We start from the raw sequence: 17,429 nt of genomic DNA on the forward strand, positions 1-17,429 counted from the left end.
GTCCCTCCCCCGCCGGCGCCTCCCGCGCCGGCGTTTCCAGACAGTTCCAGCCCCGCGCCCCCGCCCCCCGGCCCGCGGCGGATAAAGCGGCCGGCGCGGCCCCCGGGCACTGCCCCGCCATGAGTGCTGCCGCGCAGAGCCCGCCGCCGCCGCAGATGGAGGGCAGCGCCGAGCCGCTGCCCCCCGGCTGGGAGATCAAGATCGACCCGCAGACCGGCTGGCCCTTCTTCGTGGATCACAACAGCCGCACCACGACCTGGAGCGACCCGCGCCTGCGGGCAGCGCCGCAGGTAGGGCGGGCGGGGGTGCCCGGGCCGGGTGTCCCGGCGGGGCGAGGGGGGCCGGGGGCCGCGCTCCCCCCGCGCGTGGCGGTGCAGTGAGGGCAGGAGCTGCCTTTTGTCTCTGACGCACTGCAGTCCCTTTTTTTGTGCATTCAATCATTTGATACCTCGGCCCTGTAGTGTTTATTTAAAGTTGGTTAAGTCCGCCCGGCCTGCCAGGGGAGAGGCGAACCTGATTTATTTTTCAGCTGTGAGCTGTCCGAACGCTGGACGCCTTTAAAAAAGGCGAGATCCGGCTCGGGTTCCAACTTCTTTTTTCTTTCCCCGTTTTCTTTTCCCTGGTCCCAAACTCCGCCGGCAGCTGCCGCTCCGGTTTTGTTCCGAAGCACGCTCGGGGAAAAGCCGCATCTCAGTCCAAATATGTCCATGGAAGAGAGGCGCGGAGGGGAGAGCGGCCGGGGCCCTGCGGAATGACCCTTTCGGGTCAGCTTCTCCGGCCTTGGGGGAATACGGCCCGTTCCTTGGGGGAATACAGCCCTCTGACCCAGCAGCGCGGCGGCTGTGGGCAGAAAGTGCTGGAAACTTGAGTCAAGCAGGATTTGCCTGGTGGGAAAGCGATTCCCCGGGGTCTCGGCGCGCTTCTCTGCGCGGAGCATCGCGTAACCCCGGGCGCGCCGGGCTGCCCGGCTCCGCCGCGCTCCGGGGGCGTCCCTCCCGGCCGGGGGCTCGGGCACGTCCCGGGCACGGAGCTCCGCGGGGCTGGACCGGAGGCCGGGGCCGGCTCCGCCGGGGAAGGGCCGCGCCGGGAGCAGCGGCTGCTGCGGGGCGGCCCCGGTGGAGCGGGGGGCCGCGGGCTCGGGGCTGCGGGGCGGCCCCGGTGGAGCGGGGGGCCGCGGGCTCGGGGCTGCGGGGCGGCCCCGGTGGAGCGGGGGGCCGCGGGCTCGGGGCTGCGGGGCGGCCCCGGTGGAGCGGGGGGGGCCGCGGGCTCGGGGCTGCGGGGCGGCCCCGGTGGAGCGGGGGGCCGCGGGCTCGGGGCTGCGGGGGGCCGCGGGCTCGGGGCTGCGGGAGCCCCGGTGGAGCGGGGTGCCGCGGGCTCGGGGCTGCGGGGCGGCCCCGGTGGAGCGGGGGGCCGCGGGCTCGGGGCTGCGGGGCGGCCCCGGTGGAGCGGGGGGCCGCGGGCTCGGGGCTCTGGGTCCGCGCAGCAGCGGGGAATGCGCCGGACCTCTGTTGAAAGTTTTTGTCCCCTTGCCTCCCGTACAACGTGAGGAGCAGCGCGCACAAGAAGTGTTAATTATTTTATGAACTTACCGTTTCTTAAAATAGTAATTGCCCGGTTTGCGAGCGCAGACCGTGACTGAAAGCTCGGTGTGAGAGCAGCTGGCCTCGGAAAGGAAGGGACGTATTTCTCTATCACAAATTAACTCCCTTTGCAGCTCTCTAAGTGCTAGTTCGTTTGGTCTATAAATAATTTATAGTAATAATACACAGAGGTCTTAGAAAAATGTAATTTGAAAATAAGAATATTGAGACTAGCATAGGAAAAAGTGTTTTCTCTCCTTTTTGGAGGCACCTGCTAACACTCGCTGTTATGGTAGTAAAAATAAAAATAGTGTGGTTTTTATAACCATAGAATGTACTTGAAAAGAAAAGTGTGCTGTTTACTGAAGGGTTTTGTTCCAGGAATACCACTTGAGACTAACCCATTTAACAGAATAGTCAGATTCAAGCTGCTTTCAATAATTGTGTGAAGAGAGTTGGAAGCTGTCTGGTGGATCAGCCCTCTGCTTGAGTGGGTGCCTGAAACAAAACAAATTTTCACCCCTATCTCGTGTGAAATCTGTGGTGATGAGAAGTGCCTCTTCTGCCAATTGCAAGGGCTGTCACAGGTACAAAAAGCTGTATTTGCTTTTGAACAGCTTTTGTGGGACACACTCTTTTCCAAACAGGAAAATCTGTTACTCCTGGCTGTAAGCAGGGTCGTGTGCTTTGGGTTTGTTCACTGGGAGGCAGAAGTGCCTCTAGAGATTAGCTGTTGTTTTTTGGGAGTTCCTAGCTAAAAAAATTCTTCCAGTTTGTGGTGGTAGAAGTTCTGTGTAACTGCTGTCACACAGCCATTTATCAGAGCCACGAGTTAAATGCGTCTGCTGGAATTCGTGGACAGCTGCTGAAATCATCAGTTTGTTGAGTGCCAGTGTATTCACAAGGACAGGTACTAGTTAGCAAAAGAATCTTAGAATCAGGCCCAAGGGAAATATGTCTTTTTGTAAATATTCTCTTAGCTGGGCAATGCCAAGGCAGGCAAATTACCCATTGACATTGACTTTCAAATCCAACAAGGATTTTTGAAGATGCCAGACTTCTGTTAATACATAAACAGGTAGGAAGGACATAACTGCAGATGAAAGCAAAAAAACCAGATTTGATGGGGAGAGCTTTCTGATTTCCTTCATTATTCTCAGCCTAGCTCAAATGAGAACTTGGGGCTTTTAGAAGTGATCTGAGAATCACAAAAGCTGACTGCATGTGTCAGACTTCGTGCACCTTTTCAAGAATGATGATACAAAGATCAAACTTGTGCTGACTCCATCACTGCATTGCTTTCACTGAAATAGGACAGTGAAATTAGAATTTTTTTTACCACCTTTGAGGTGGTCTTGCACTATACCCGCCAATATTCTGTCTGTGAATGTTTGTTCCCTTTCTGAAAAGATTAGGCAATGAAATGAGGTATTGCACTCTAAGTGGACAATGACTGGAGCACAGATCTAGGGCTAACTGAGCATTTCTAGCTAGGTAAGAATATAGCTGAGACAGTGTCATAACAAAGTCCTGTTGTTCCCAAGTGCTTGATCTTGGCCTTCTCACTTACCCTAGGCTTAACATCAGTGTAGCCATGCTGACTGCAGGAATCTGTGCCAGATACATAATCGGGTAAAAGTTGAAGTGGCTCTTTTGAAATTGTAACCCATGTCAAAGCCATTTGAAAGCAATGAAACCGGATCTTGAGTTTGCATTTAACTCTGTATTTTAGGTGCATTTGTGAATTCAGATGGCTCTTGGTTATTTCCCCATTCAGTCTGACTTTTTTTTTTTACTGACATGAAGGATGGGTATTCTTCTGCATGTTTGTTTCTGTTATGTGTAAGAAATCATAGCAGCATAAGGATGGATGGCTCTTCATGAGAAAAAGGGAAAAATCTCATGTTGTTTCAGTGAGAAATAAGGGATGACTTTGCAAATGACAGAAAAATATTTATTAATGAAGCTTCTTGGTAGACTAATGATTTTCTTTCAAGGGTCTGATTAGTTAACAGTAAGATATTTAAGGAGTAAGGTACAATCAATACTGTGAAGATGTATTTATGTCTAGTAAAAAATGTGTTTCTTAGCAGTGTCACTTTTCCTCTTTTTTTGATAGAATTACTCATTTCCTATGTTTATTTGTTGTAGTTTTTTTCTGTGCTAACTTAGGATATCACAGCTCTGCAGGATTGTCTCATGACATTAAATTGTTAACTTGGTGGTGTTCCCCAAAGTGTCAATAAAAATAGATTGCATTTAAAGAAGAAAACAAAGAAAGTTTGTATAGGTAGTTATCAATGCCCCTTCTATGTTTTGTTCCCACAAGCAGTAAACCCCCTGGGAAATAATGCAGCTGAAAATAAATCAAAGGAATTGACTGTGCTGAGCTTCACTGATGGATTTTGGAGTGATCAATAGCTCACTGGTGCCTTGGGTTTGAGATAAAAGCTGCAGCAGCCAGGCACGAGTCAGGGAGCAGCCATAAAAGTGATCTATGATAAGTATTGGCTGCAGCAATGACTGCACAGGCTAAACAAAGGAAGAAGAAGCCATCTCACCCTGCTGCTGATGCTTCACTGGGGAACAACTGACTACACCTAAGTTTCCATCCTCTCCCTTCATGGCTGTTGCATCTCTTTTCTCTCTGCTTCCCCAAATAAGTCTGAAGTCACTCAATTCACATCTCTTTAGCAGAGGGCTTATTTTTGAGCACTGACTTCTTGTGGTCAAGTTGACTGAAAAATCCTTGGTAGACCAAATTAGAAATTGCACTGAGAGGTCAGAACAGCCTCTCTGAAGCTGCACCTCTCACAGTGATTCTCCTCAGGGGAAGGGAGTGTGAGGTCAGCTTAGTAACATTTAAGGTTTCTTCCACCTGCAGTGTTTCTACATTCCTAATGCTGATGTGCATTCTGTCAGGCCAATAAATTAGTTACTGGATTAAAAAGGTACTGTACAGAAAAGGCTTAATAGGTAGGAGTGGTAAAATTATCAGTAGGGGATTTTTTGGAGGGTTGTGTCCTGGCTTTGCCCAGATTCCCCGCAGCTGCTTGGTGTAGTTTATTTAAGCTGTCACCTGTCAGAACATGGTGAGCAGGGAGTTAACTTACTGACATATCAATTAACCTGAAAACAAGGGGTGGGGCTAATCGGAAACAAGAGACAGGAACGGGAGGAAATGATACTGGAGATAATGCAAGAGGAAAAGCAGAGAAGGTGTTGCAGGGTTCTGTGTAACTCCTACACAGAGGCACCGTGTGCCCCTTACCTAAAGGACAAAGGAAGAATACTTGTGCCAGGTGGCAGCATTCTTAGATAGGAACTGTATTTTTAACACTTGTATGCACAGGCAGAACTTTTCCATGACTATGTGGCAGAAATAGAATTGTTCCCACTTGAACCATGATAAGGCCAGGTAACAATCCATTATACCTTGGGGTGTGCAGACAGTATCACCCTATAGGTAAGCTGTGGTCTCCCTTCATGCCAAGGTAAAGGTAAATGTAAATTAGAAGAAATGGCTTGTTCTCGCAGATCACATTACTTAATTACAGGCAAAAAGAAATGCTGTGTCTTAAATATGTTGCAGAAGCTGTTAGTTTGATTATTTTTATTTTTCCTTCTTGGTTTTACAGACATGAAAATCAGGCATGGGGTGGAGAAGAGACTTATCTGACATTACCCAGTAGGCTGGGTAGCACAAAAGTGTGCTTTTTATGGCTGATGGCAAAGCCTTATAGTTAATAAAAGAGGTGCAATGTACAAGTGCTTTTATAGTGTTGGAAAATTGCTCTTTAAGGAAGTGAAGTCAGAAAACTGCTGTGTACAAAACTAAATTTTAGATGAAAATGTGAAGCCTCACTATAAACTGAAATTCACAGTCCACTCTTCAACCATGAACTGCTTATTCTCCTTTTTTTTAATGAGGCATCGTTTTGCTAATTTTTGAGGCTTGTGCTTTCTGATGTATTTCAGGTTGCTGGGTCATAACTAAGAGGAAAGCAACAGTTTGACCACCTGCTTCTTAGGTAATGAGGCAGTGAACAGAAGTAACTGAATAAAGTGTCATTCTCACCCCCCTTGGCAAGGATGTTCGTTCGCACTCTGAAGGGCTTTTCTCTAACTCCATCCACTAAAGCTGGTGGGGTGGGTGGTGATCCCAGCTAAGAGCACTCATTGTTTCTTTCTCAGACATGTTCAGTTTGGCCCATTGGGTGCTTTCAGTGCCAACTTCCACTCATGGGCACACAGGGCAGGTGTTGTCATGTCTGCACCAAGGCATTTCAGCTGAAGAAAGAATTTTCCTAGTGATTAAAAGAGGACAGGTTTTGTTCCTGGAACAAGATTGAGCTGCAAGATAGCCAACATATTTGCTCCATTAAGGCTCCCTGTTCTGAAGAGCTTAGGATTAGTTTTCTCCTTCAGTTTTTAATGGTGTTTATTTATTTCTAATGGCATCGGTTAGAGCAAATGTTAATGTAATGCTTGTATAATACAATTTGATAATTACAAGAGAGAACAAAAGGCCTGTTTGCCTACACATGTGTATGTTGGGAAATAAAACTCAGCATTCAGCAAGTAGAACATCAAAAGCAGCTTGGCCTGTAATTGGGTTACATGATGCGACTGACACGAAGTCCTACTGAGACAGCTCATGCAACTAAGCATATTCATGGTTCCCTTCAGTCATTAGCTAATGATATCTTGCTCAAATGCCTATGTGCTCAGTCTATATATTTAAGCACAAATTGTGAGTAAAAGGGTGAGAATGCAAATGTCTGCAGCAGCTGAGGCAGGGCTGTAAGAAGTTTGGAGTCAGCACTGAGCGTAAATCACTGGGTACCCTGCAAGTCGTGTAGTTCTCTGGGAAGTGTTCCTAAAACCCAGCTCATGCTGATGTTGTGCTGTCCATGTGTTCAAACACACAGCAGCCATGAGGAGCTTCTGAGAAATACTTGGGATATGTTGATTTCTATTGGTAGCAAAGGTTGGTTAGTACTTCTGTAGTTCATGCAACAAAGAAGAAAAGAAGGTCTGGCCAGAAGTAAAGTACAAGTGGATGTGGAATCTAACTCCAATGGTTAAAGTTTTGCCTTTCTATGACATAAGCTGTATTTTCTTTAATAAATAGAATAGCTACTTCATTCTTAATTTGAATAATGGGTACCACTGGCTTTTTTTTATTTGTAGCAATTTCTGGTAAAATACAGGTTTGAGCAAGTGTGTGAATGAAACTTGCTTGCTATGTCACTCATTTTGGTTATATTGCTGTATTTGATGGTGAAAGAACAGAATCATGCTATTCCCTTCTTCCTCAATAGATGGGATTTGGGCTTAATGTTATGAAAGGTGTGTTCTCAAGTAAGGTTTTGTCAGGTACTGGTAATTTCTCAGTCATTTGAGCAACCAGAATAATTGTTTGCATGGTACTCTGTAGCAGCAGCTTACAAGTTCAGAACGACACTGGAGTCAGTGGACCATCTGTTTGCATACTGAGAAGTTGTTTAATCTCTTGGCAGTGTTGTTAAATTTTGTTTTCCCCTTGCAAGATAATATTTACAAAATTGGTGCAATTTAAATACTTGCACTGCTGCTCTGCAAGAGCTGCAGGGGTGCTACAGGTATGAATAACATGTGCTTTAGAGACTGATTTGACTGTACTGCAAATAACATCAGTACAGATTAAGAAAAATGCAGGAGTGCAATGGCAGCAAAGGAGGTTTTTAGACTTTATTCTGTAGACTTTTTCAGTATTGGAAGAATGACAAATGTATTATGTAAGGTGTCTCAAAAGGGAGATTCTGAATTTGATACAACTATTCAAGTCATTTTACGTGAATACAGAATATTTTGACAAATTTAATTTGAACAGTAGGGCTGTCTTGGAAAACTCCAGTGGCAATTTGCTGGCATCAGCAGTGACTGAATCTGCAGGTTTCTGTGTTTGGGTCTGGAATAACACTTGAGCAGACTTGGGGCACACTAGGAGTTACCCATTGTCCACTCTAGATAGTACAGCTCTGCTGGGAACCCTGGTGCAAGGTTGTGCTTTTGCTCTTGCTGTCACTTCTCTAATTCCAGTGGCTCATGGCTTCAAGTCATTTATAAATGGGAGCAAGTTGGAGGATTTTAGTGTCAGTCCTGACAGTGCCCTTCCCACTGGAAGCCAGCAGTAGGATGTGGGGGGATGAAGTGTTTTTTCCAGTTGCACAACTCGTGCTGGCTGCACCTTTATTTATCCTGGTGATGGCCTCACAACAGAAACGCTGGTCCCGAGAGCTGTGAGCACTGTCCCTGCTCCTGAGCAGATCTTCAGCACCACTGTCCCTCCTGCAGCTGGGCCAAACCTCTCATTTGCCTGGATGTGATGGCTTACCTCAGCATCTCCTGAAGTGCTGGATCAGGTTTGAGTTGTGTGTATTTCAGGCTACCTGAAATGTCAATTGGAACTGTCGTGAAAATTTCTGAGCTGCTCAAAGCAGTTTTTGCATTTTTGTGCTCCCTCCTTTTGAGGGATTCTCTCCCTTCAAGGTAAATTGAGTGTGTGATCACAGCTGGGATTGCTGATAGTCCTGGTACTTACTGAAAATTAGTTGATTCTGTGCTACTTGTAGCTATTCTCAATTTTAAGGAACGTCTTATTTCCTTAGATGAGGGCAGGAGAAATTTGCTTTAGTTTGTTTTAATGCAGAAACCTGAGTTTGGTTCCTGGTTTTGTGTATTTAAACCAGGAAGGATGATGGACTAAGACTTGTCATTCATTTGTTGGTCATTCTTTGTGCAGATTTGAATTAAATGTGACTGGACTTCTTTCAGGTAACAGGTTTGTTAAATGTAACAAGCAATGACTTATGTGATAGAAGGCAAATAAAACAAAAAAAAGAGCTACTTTTTGTTGTGCTGGCTGTTCTGTGGAATTAAAGCATTAGGGAAGGAATCTGTGAATTTCTTTAATGTAGTGTGAAGGTGACTTTTCCAGAGCTTGATTCCATTCCTCCCCATTGGCACAGTGTCCCCAGGCACACCTGAGCTTTTTCTGAACTCTTCCAGAACCTGTTTGCCCAGGCTGGAAACACAGGCTCTCCTGCGCAGAACAGAATGCTTTGGCCAGAAGTTTGGAGACAGGGACATTGGGATCTGCACGCACTCGCTGCTGTGTCAGATTCTCACTAAATACAGACCCAAACCACTGGCAGCATCTCCCCAAACCGGGGATGTCATTCCCCTGTGATGGGACTCTCAGAATACCTGGATTGTCCCTGTTTGTGATTGTACCACGGTGGGAAGAAAAGAAACAGGGAAGAAAGAATGTTCAAGATGCGGTGATACAAACAGGAAAATGTTGGCAACTGTTTGCAGAGTTAAGTATCAGTTAGGTGTTGAAGGGGACAGTGTAGGTCAGGAAGTCCAGTTGTGACAAGAGCACCTTTCCTAAACCTGATCTGTGCCTCGGAGCCACTGATGGTGGGAAAAACAAGGACACTGCATTTGTTTTTTTACCAAGGGCTGTTCCAGTATGACTGCACAGTTGAGGCCTCTGTGGTTAGACCTGACTACAGCGGAAAAAAGCCTGCAACAAAGGAGCAATACTAACTAACTTTCCACAGGAGCAGCACAGGTTGTCTGAAGCTGTAAGAATATGTGAGAAATCATGGGAGGATAGTCTATTTAAATAAATAGAAAAAAATGAAACAAAAACCCCTTAAGTATTGACAGAAACTTTACTTAACTTATAAACTGGATGCTTTGAAAAAGCAGTCCAACCTGATTTATGCTTTGGTTTTGGGGCTGCCTCTTTTGTATTTCCTAGCAGGGCTTAAGTTGCAGTGGCAGATTTCCCAGATTGCTGAGAAGGTTCAAAACAAGGGCAGCCCCATGGGTCTGAACATGAAGACAAGGGAGGTGAAGCCCATGGCTGGACTCTTTGGGGGGTTCATGGAGGGAGTGGGACACTGTCCATGTTGAATGATTAATCATTGTGGGGCACTCCAGAAAACTGGAGATCTTCTCCCCAAATGGAGCCATCAACAATGCAGACCCCAAAACAGCTACTCCTTTTGGGCAGTTCTGTTCTCCCCCTCCTCAGGTGGGGCGGAGCAGCTTTGGCTGCCACCACCTTCTCATGCCAGAGCACCTGTAGCTGCTGCAGGTCCACCCAGCTCCTAAACCCTTCCCGCAGAGCCGCTGGAAGTGAGGGAATCTCCTTTTTATAGCGGTGGGAGCCATGGCTGTAGGTGGGGTGGCTGCTCGGGTTACTGCGGCGGGGACACTGGCGAGCAGCTGGCGCTCGCAGAATGCCCGCAGTCAGCGCAGCACCAAGGTGCTGCTTCCCGCTGGGAATCATCGGCTCCCCTCCCAGCCCGGGCTCTGACACACGCTTGGCTCCAGCACGGCCTCACATTGTTGTCAGCTGAGCACACCTCAGATTTATTTTTTTTATTTTCCGGCAAATGCAGTTCGCTGGCGTAACACCGCGTCCCTCCGGATCGCGGCAGAGCTGCGGGGCCAGGGTTGTGCTGGTGGTGGAAGGTGAAAGAGCGAGTGTTGTTGGCGTGTGGGGTTCTGAAGGTCCCTGACAGCCCGTGTGCAGCAGAGGAATGTGGTTTCCTGGTAGGGCGAATTTAAAATGACTCATCCGTGGATCCCGGTGCAGACGTTGGCATGAGATCATCCTTGTTCTGCGGCTGGGAAAGCCAACTTCACACTGCTTCTCTCTGCGAACTTTCTAGGCCTGGCTCTCCTCTGTGCCTCTTCTAGAATCCTTCCTTTGTGGAGGTTTTTTTTTTTGTTTTTTAAATGAGTAAAAGGAAATGGAACAGTGGGGCTCAGATTTGAACTTGTTCCTTTCAGTGTTTTTTGTCTTCATTAGTTTACATAAATAACAGCCTCTATTCTCTGCGGTTTTATTGCTCAGAGGAGTTCTCAGAAATCACTTTTTAAGGTGATACTATTGTATAGGAAGAACACTGATAATCTGGTTGGTAAAATAGTGAATTCCTGTTGAATTAGTATGTTAATGTGTACAGGAGCAACATGAAATATTTTTGCAGCTTAAACACCCCTTTAAAAATAGGGTTTCCAACACTTGCACCATATGTCCCCTTATTAAATTCTCCTCTTACTGAATAATGACATTACCCTCTGAATGACAGAGGTGCTTGTTATATGATCTGACTTAGAGATACATCTGGAACTTGGCCCTCACAGGGTCTCAAAATAGAATGACCGATGCAGGAAGAACTTACTAGAGGACTTGTGAGGGCTCTTAGTATGAACCACTTCCACCCTTGCCAGAGCTTTGACATTGTCCAGTGAGTCTTCTCAAGACAGCACAGGGATTTTTAAATCTTGCTTTTCAGTGTTTTCCTCTTTAAGATACCCTGTCTTCCCTTTCTCTCTCCCTCAATATTTGCTGAACCAGATCGTCCTTAGCTGGAAGTGAATACATTTTCAGTGTGCAGCGTCAGTATCTCTTCAAACAGCCAGTGGGGAGAATGATACCAACAAAATCTGTGCCTCTGTTGGGATTAGCCTTCTTTGCAAGTGTCTTTTCAGATGTGTTCTGAGAGGTGCTGAGGAAATGCCTTTGGTCCCATCAGTACTTGTTTGAATTGGATGAGCTCCCTCTGAAGCGGCTGGGCTGGTGGCTAAGTGCTAGTGATGATAAATAAGAAATCCAGGTGGAATTAGGCAGGTGTTTCAAAGAAGTGAATGCTTTTGAGAAGCCCGACACATAAGCAGATTTTTTAGCTTCCTCCCCTTTCCTGCAGTGTTGGCACCTGCTGTTGGCTGCCCTGCACCGGCCTGAGAGGCTCTGAGCTCCTCATACACATCTGATGCTGCTTTTCGGACAGACCTTTAGGGCAGCTTTCTCTTACCACGCTTACTGAGCTACCAACAAGCTGTTTTCTGTGCTGTTCTCCCTTGCAGGAAGGCCAGTCCTCAGCGAATGGCCCATCTCGCGACAGCCCCAAGCAGCCGGCAGCCCGAGAAGGACACGTGGGCTACCCCAAGCTGCGGGCGGGCTACATCCCCATCCCCGTCATCCACGAGGGCATCGACGGCCGGCAGCAGCACCCCTGCTTCTCCTCCCCGCAGCCAGGGCTGCAGAGGTACAAGACAGAGGCCGTGCCCGCCCCGGGCCAGGCTCAGGCACCCCTCAGGGGGGGCTATGGTGGCCCCGAGTCGCCGGCGAGGGGGCCGGCGGAGGCCGCGGCGGCCGATAAACAATGTGGACAGACACCGGCAGCTGCGGCGGCGCCGGCCACGCACGGACCCGAGGTGAGCGTCAGCGGCGCTGGGCTCCGCTTGCAGCGGTCTTTGCAGCACTTATGGCCTGAATGTCACACGGGGAGCTTAGGAAGCCCAGCTCGCCACAGGACTGTGTTTTTCCCAACACTTGCAGGGTACCGAAAGTGCACAGTCACGGCAGCATGAATATGTATGGGCTTTTTCTAGCGTCACCCGCTTCTGTTCTGGAATGATTCTGCAGAGATGAACTCAGAGCTGAGCAAGCCCTGTGGCAGGGGAGGGCTTTTTTAGGGTTTGCACACGTTCCCCCACAAGTGGAGAATGCAGACAAGCCTCTTGGGTTCTGCACCGTGAGTCAAACTGAGAGAACAAAGTGGGAGAGACAAGTGTCCAGTCAGCTAGCAGCCCAGGCCACTTCAGAGGATCTTTGCTTCCTAATTGCAAATTTCAGTTGTATGAAATGGATTTACATATATACAGATTTAGAAGTGAGTTGTAAAATATTTTTGTCCAGTGGCATGTGAAAATATTTTCAGAATATGAAATTCTTTGAAAAAGTGTCACCCTGCTTGTTTTGTGTTTCAGAAGATGGGATTTTTGGCCTGCTCTCTGTAGAGAATTAGCAAATTGGTATTCTAGTAGTAGATGGAAATATAAGCCTCATTTTTATTCAAAGTAAGATGAGCAGGAAACTCAGCCTTCACCAAGCTGAAAACATATCAAGTCTGTAATTCAACAGTGGTGGCATCTTCTCTGAAACCCATTTGGAGTTTGAAGAATGTAATTAAAATCCTGTTGGCAGGTTTCTCAGCTGTCTTGACTAACCATGCCTGTCTAAGACAACAAGCTCAGCTTTTCCTTCTCCCAGCTGTGTACAGCTTTGCCCTGTCTGCAGAGTGGCTTTAGGAATGTGTCTTCTGTGCCATTTAATGGAGATAACCAGGGAGAGAGGGCCTCAGAACTTGCTGTTACACGCTCAGGCAGTGCAGTGTGGCTGCCAAGTGACCAGAGCCTGTGTTGGAGACATCAGCAGTGCCACCAGTAGTGCCACTGATGGGTGCTGTAATGCAAACCATTTATTTTTCCAAGGTTCCTGCTGTTCCGTGGGCAGCTGAGCAGTTCATCAGCACCAGAAGAGGGGTCTTGTTCTCCATCTCTCCTGCCTTGCCTGCACTCTCCTCTTGCAGCTCCAGTCTGGCCTTTTCCAGGAGAGGGGGCAAAGGGGAATTAGCCATATCTGCATCAACAAATTAATGATATGCTCTAAAAAACGCCAACAAAACATACAAAATGTGTTTGTGTGGCCAGGATCAGAAGTCAGCGCTGTGTGCTCTTAGGGGTTTGGGCTTGTCTCCAGCACGTAATTTGTTTGCTTAGTTTACCTCAAATTTAACAGGTTTAGACAGGAACAGCCATGCAAAAGCAGCAAACATTCTGACTGAGCATCCACTCCCTGCTCATTTCAGGGCTGGGAATGCTGTAGCTCAGGTTCCTGATTGTTATAATGATGCTCTCACAACTTACGTGGTTTGTCTAGTGAGGCTCTTGGCCAAAAAACCAGGGAAATGGAGTCCTTGCATGCCGGAAACTTGAGTTTGGTTTCTATGATGATTGCTCCCTTTTCTCTTTAGAAATGAAAAGTATTGTGAACACACGATGGTTAACATCTAATAATGGATTTTTGTTTTCATGACAGCCTCAACCTCCTGGAGCATCTGACCCTCCAACAGTTTCCCCTCAGACCTCTGGCAGACCCAACGCGGGGAGCCATCAGCTTCCTCGCGGTTATATTCCAATCCCCGTGATCCATGAAAATATGCCACGTCAGCCAGCACAAGCCTACCACCAGGCACAGAAGACCCACTACCCTGCCCAGCAGAGCGAGTTCCAAGCCCACCAGCCGGTGTTCCACAAAATCCAGCCGGAGGAGCGGGAGCCCAAGGCGGCGCGAGCGCAGTCTCCGTTCCGAGTGGCTCAGAGAGGCTCCTCCAGTCGGGAGAGTTCCCCGGCCAGAGTGAGCACCCAGATGCAGCCCCCAGCTCCCATCCGAGTGCAGACAGTAGTAGACAGACCCCAGGTATGTAGAATGGGGAAGTGATTTACCTGCCAGGGACCTGAGCGTGGCTAGAGCTGTAAAATGAGCTTGTACTAACACATACATGAGAGCACCTAAAGCAGTCTCCACTGCTGGATTTAAACAGACTGGGAGATCCTGAGATAAGCAGCAAGTTGCCTTTCCACATGTCAGGACTGTTGTGGATCACTGAAACATGATTTAACACACGATTTAATCTTCTCTTGTCAGAGTATAATTTGGTGTAATTACACTGAGGTCACTGATGTTGCATTATGTTTATGAGACGAAAACCAGGTCTGTGGGATTTGTGACATCTATGTAAATATACTTCACTGATGTCTCAGAACCATTTAGGGGATAGCATCAGATGCACAAAGTAATTTTTGCTGTGAAGAAAGAGGATAAGCAAAATCCAGAGCTTTTTATTCTTGTGACTTGAAGCATGTTCTTGGTCATAGAACCTGCTGCTCATTGAACATTTTTTCCATGTTAGAATTCTTACTAAAACTACATTAAAAGGCTACTGGGAATTAGACAACTGTGAGTGTGTGGAAGGGGGTATGTACAGAAACAAGCCTTGATTGCCTCTCTGGAGATTTTTCACATTAAAAATGACAGGAGCAGAATTAGGTTAATAGTTTTGAAAACCCAGGCTAGGACAAAGCAAGGAAGACTCAAGATTTAATGGCATATTCTAGGTCAGTGCTAATTTATTTTTGTGGGTGAGAGTTTGTGCTCCCTAAGCAAATTTTATGTTTACCAGGTAAAGCAGTAACAGATTCTCAGTGTAGGCCATTGATGTACTTGTTTTAAATAAAATACAGGTGTTTTACTCCAGCCATTTAAATCCATGAGAGCTGGATTTGGTATTTTTCAAAACAACTGTTTATGTGCCAGAGTAAGTAAAGGGGGTATCAGGGGGAGGAAAATGCAGATCTCATAAATTTCAGTTTTCTGCTATGATTTCAAAACTAATCTCAAGAGATTTCTGATTTGGTGATTTAAAAGTGGAGTAATCCCAAGGATAGTCTCTAATCACTACAGTGTAATAAGATTGACACAGTAACCTCTGCATGTAAATAGGTTAAAGGTTAAAAATAAGCACTAACCAAAAAAAGAATGTCCTGAAAACAGGAATAGGATGAGAATAGCCCTAAGTGTGATTAAAACTCAGCAAAGTAGTTGGCTTTTCAAGAAAGATGAGCCCTTAATTAGTGAAAGGGGATGAAATCATTCTTCAGCAAGAAATCTCACTGACTTAAGCTAGGTGAAGGCTTTTCTCAAAGGTCCTGTCTTTTAAACCTGCTTATGGGGCTAATTTTATTGAGCATGGGCAGGATTTGGTGGCTTGAAATTTAATGTTTGAGAGAGTTGATTGGTGACTATAATAACTGTTCAGCACAGTGCTATTTTTCAGTTTAAAACAGTAAAATTCAGCAATGCTCAGGGAAAATTAAACATCTTGTGTGTGTGAAATTGCACTGCTAGGAGTACAGAAAATTAGATGTTAGGTTACTTGCTCTTTAGAGGGAAATAAGGAGCGTTGTGTCTCAAGACAAAACTTGCCTTGCTTACCAGGTTTCTCAGCAACAAGTCCCAGCTCAGGAGCCACCAAGACCAGCCCCTCCTCCTGAAGTCAAGCCTGACAACAAGGCAGCCCCACCACCCGAAACAGAGGCACCCTCCACATATATCCCAATCCAGGTCACCCACCAAGAACCAGATCCTAAACCACAACCCCAGAAGCCTCCAGCCATGGCAGAGAAAGCTGATAAAAAGGCTTCTTCCCCTGCTAAGGCTGCTCCTCCCCAGGAAAGGCCTCCTCCTGAAGAAGCGGCGCCGCCGAAGACGATGGAAACAGGAGAACCTCAAAAGCATCCTGGTGTTTTGAAAGTGGAAGCAATTCTGGAGAAAGTACAAATGCTTGAGCAGGCAGTCAACTCCTTTGAAGGCAAGAAAACTGACAAAAAGTACTTGATGATTGAAGAGTATTTGACCAAAGAGTTGCTAGCCCTAGACTCAGTGGACCCTGAGGGTCGTGCGGATGTGCGCCAGGCCAGGAGAGATGGTGTAAGGAAGGTCCAGACCATTTTGGAAAAACTTGAACAGAAAGCAGAAGATGTCCCAGAACCTGTTCAAGTTGATGGACTTCAGCCAAATTTGCCAGAGCTTAAGCCACCACAGGAAATCATGGAGATTGAACCTGTGGAAGTCAAGAGCAAGGGAGATACCAGTAATAAAAATGCTAAAGAGGAAACCAAAATGGAAAGACATCCGCCTGAAACTAAGGAAGAAGTGTTTACCAATCTGGCCACCACCACAAACACATCCCATAACCCAACTGAACCGTAGCCATGTGCTGAAATCAAAATCTCTCAGACTTTATAACTTAAAGTGTGTTTAAGTGAATTTTAAGTTGCATGCATTTCCGGAGCTCTTTTCAACTGGTTTTAATCAACATAGCAGCTTGGGACACAGTAAACACTTTGTGGGGAAAGGAGGGGGCTAGAAAGAAAGTGATGCATTTATCCTTTATTCTTACACTATGTAAAAGACATGTTTCAAAAATAAACCCTGTACATTAATTGCTTTTAGATAAGCTGAATGGAAAAGAAAAATGACTTCAGGGTTAATATTGATGCGTGTTGTTTAAGGTGTATTCTTTTGCAGGTGATTTTTGTAAAATCAGTGGCCTGCATTGTCAGAATACCAGTCCTCCTGCAAGTATAGCCACTCTTAACAGTAAAGTTTTTACTTTTAATGTTCACAGTTGGGCACTTTAAGTAATGATGGATAGAAAGTGTGCAAGAAACTGTAGGGATATTTATATGTGTGCAGGACTTCAATGCTATATTTTAAGAGGGAAATAAAATAATATGGAAGCCTAATTTAGTCTTGTGATTTTATAAGCTGGAACTGTAAAGGCAGTAATTGGTTTTAAACACACTCTTCTGAACACAGAGATTTGTTAGTGCAGCATTATAGTTGAAGTCTGACAGCTGTTTTCTCATCAAGGCAAAACATGCCTTTCTCTATTTGTGTCCTCCCTTCTGATGTTGTTGCTGTGTCACATCTATGGATTGAGAAAGGAATTTGGCTGAGCATTTCTGCCCCCTCTCCCTGGAAGTCACCATTTAACAGAAATGTTCATAACATTGAGATCTGTGGTTGTCTTACAGAAATTTCCAGATCTTAACTTTTTCTGCAGAGTCACAATTGTTTTATTAACAAGTACAGAATTTTGTATGCAGAAGTACACTTTTTTATGTTTAGAAATACATTTTATATTCAGAGTCAGTAGGATTCCTCACTTTGTGAACAGTTTTAAGCAATGCTTTGTTCAAAGAGATTAACAATTTGCACTTAAACAAGAGAGAGAAACCATTTTTCAGCTACACCCATGTGAAGTGAAAGCAGCACAGTCAGTACAGGGGAGGAAGGGGTCCTAACTGAAATCCAGAAGTTACACTTGTTAATTTTACAAATGCAGATTTTCTTTCACCTGATAGCATGTTTGC

The 17,429-nt window shown here is 46.1% G+C and overlaps 1 protein-coding gene across 1 annotated transcript; it reads left to right on the forward strand.

Moving 5' to 3' along the window:
• Positions 1–71: 71 nt before the first annotated feature.
• On the forward strand, positions 72–16,799 carry BAG3 (BAG cochaperone 3). Its single transcript, XM_068198207.1, has 4 exons — positions 72–290; positions 11,514–11,864; positions 13,531–13,911; positions 15,490–16,799. Exons 1-4 carry the CDS (start codon positions 120–122, stop codon positions 16,261–16,263), a joined length of 1,677 nt encoding a protein of 558 aa, XP_068054308.1. The 5' UTR covers positions 72–119; the 3' UTR covers positions 16,264–16,799.
• Positions 16,800–17,429: the final 630 nt, after the last annotated feature.

Source organism: Anomalospiza imberbis, chromosome 8 (genome assembly GCF_031753505.1).
Source record: "Anomalospiza imberbis isolate Cuckoo-Finch-1a 21T00152 chromosome 8, ASM3175350v1, whole genome shotgun sequence".
NCBI lineage: Eukaryota > Metazoa > Chordata > Aves > Passeriformes > Viduidae > Anomalospiza > Anomalospiza imberbis.

What these genes read in the sequence shown, in the direction of transcription:
- BAG3 (XM_068198207.1), top strand. Translation starts at nt 120, where the DNA reads ATGAGTGCTGCCGCGCAGAGCCCGCCGCCGCCGCAGATGGAGGGCAGC. An exon ending in GCCTGCGGGCAGCGCCGCAG is followed by an intron (nt 291 to 11,513) that starts GTAGGGCGGGCG and finishes TCTCCCTTGCAG; the next exon opens with GAAGGCCAGTCCTCAGCGAA. An exon ending in CAGTAGTAGACAGACCCCAG is followed by an intron (nt 13,912 to 15,489) that starts GTATGTAGAATG and finishes CTTGCTTACCAG; the next exon opens with GTTTCTCAGCAACAAGTCCC.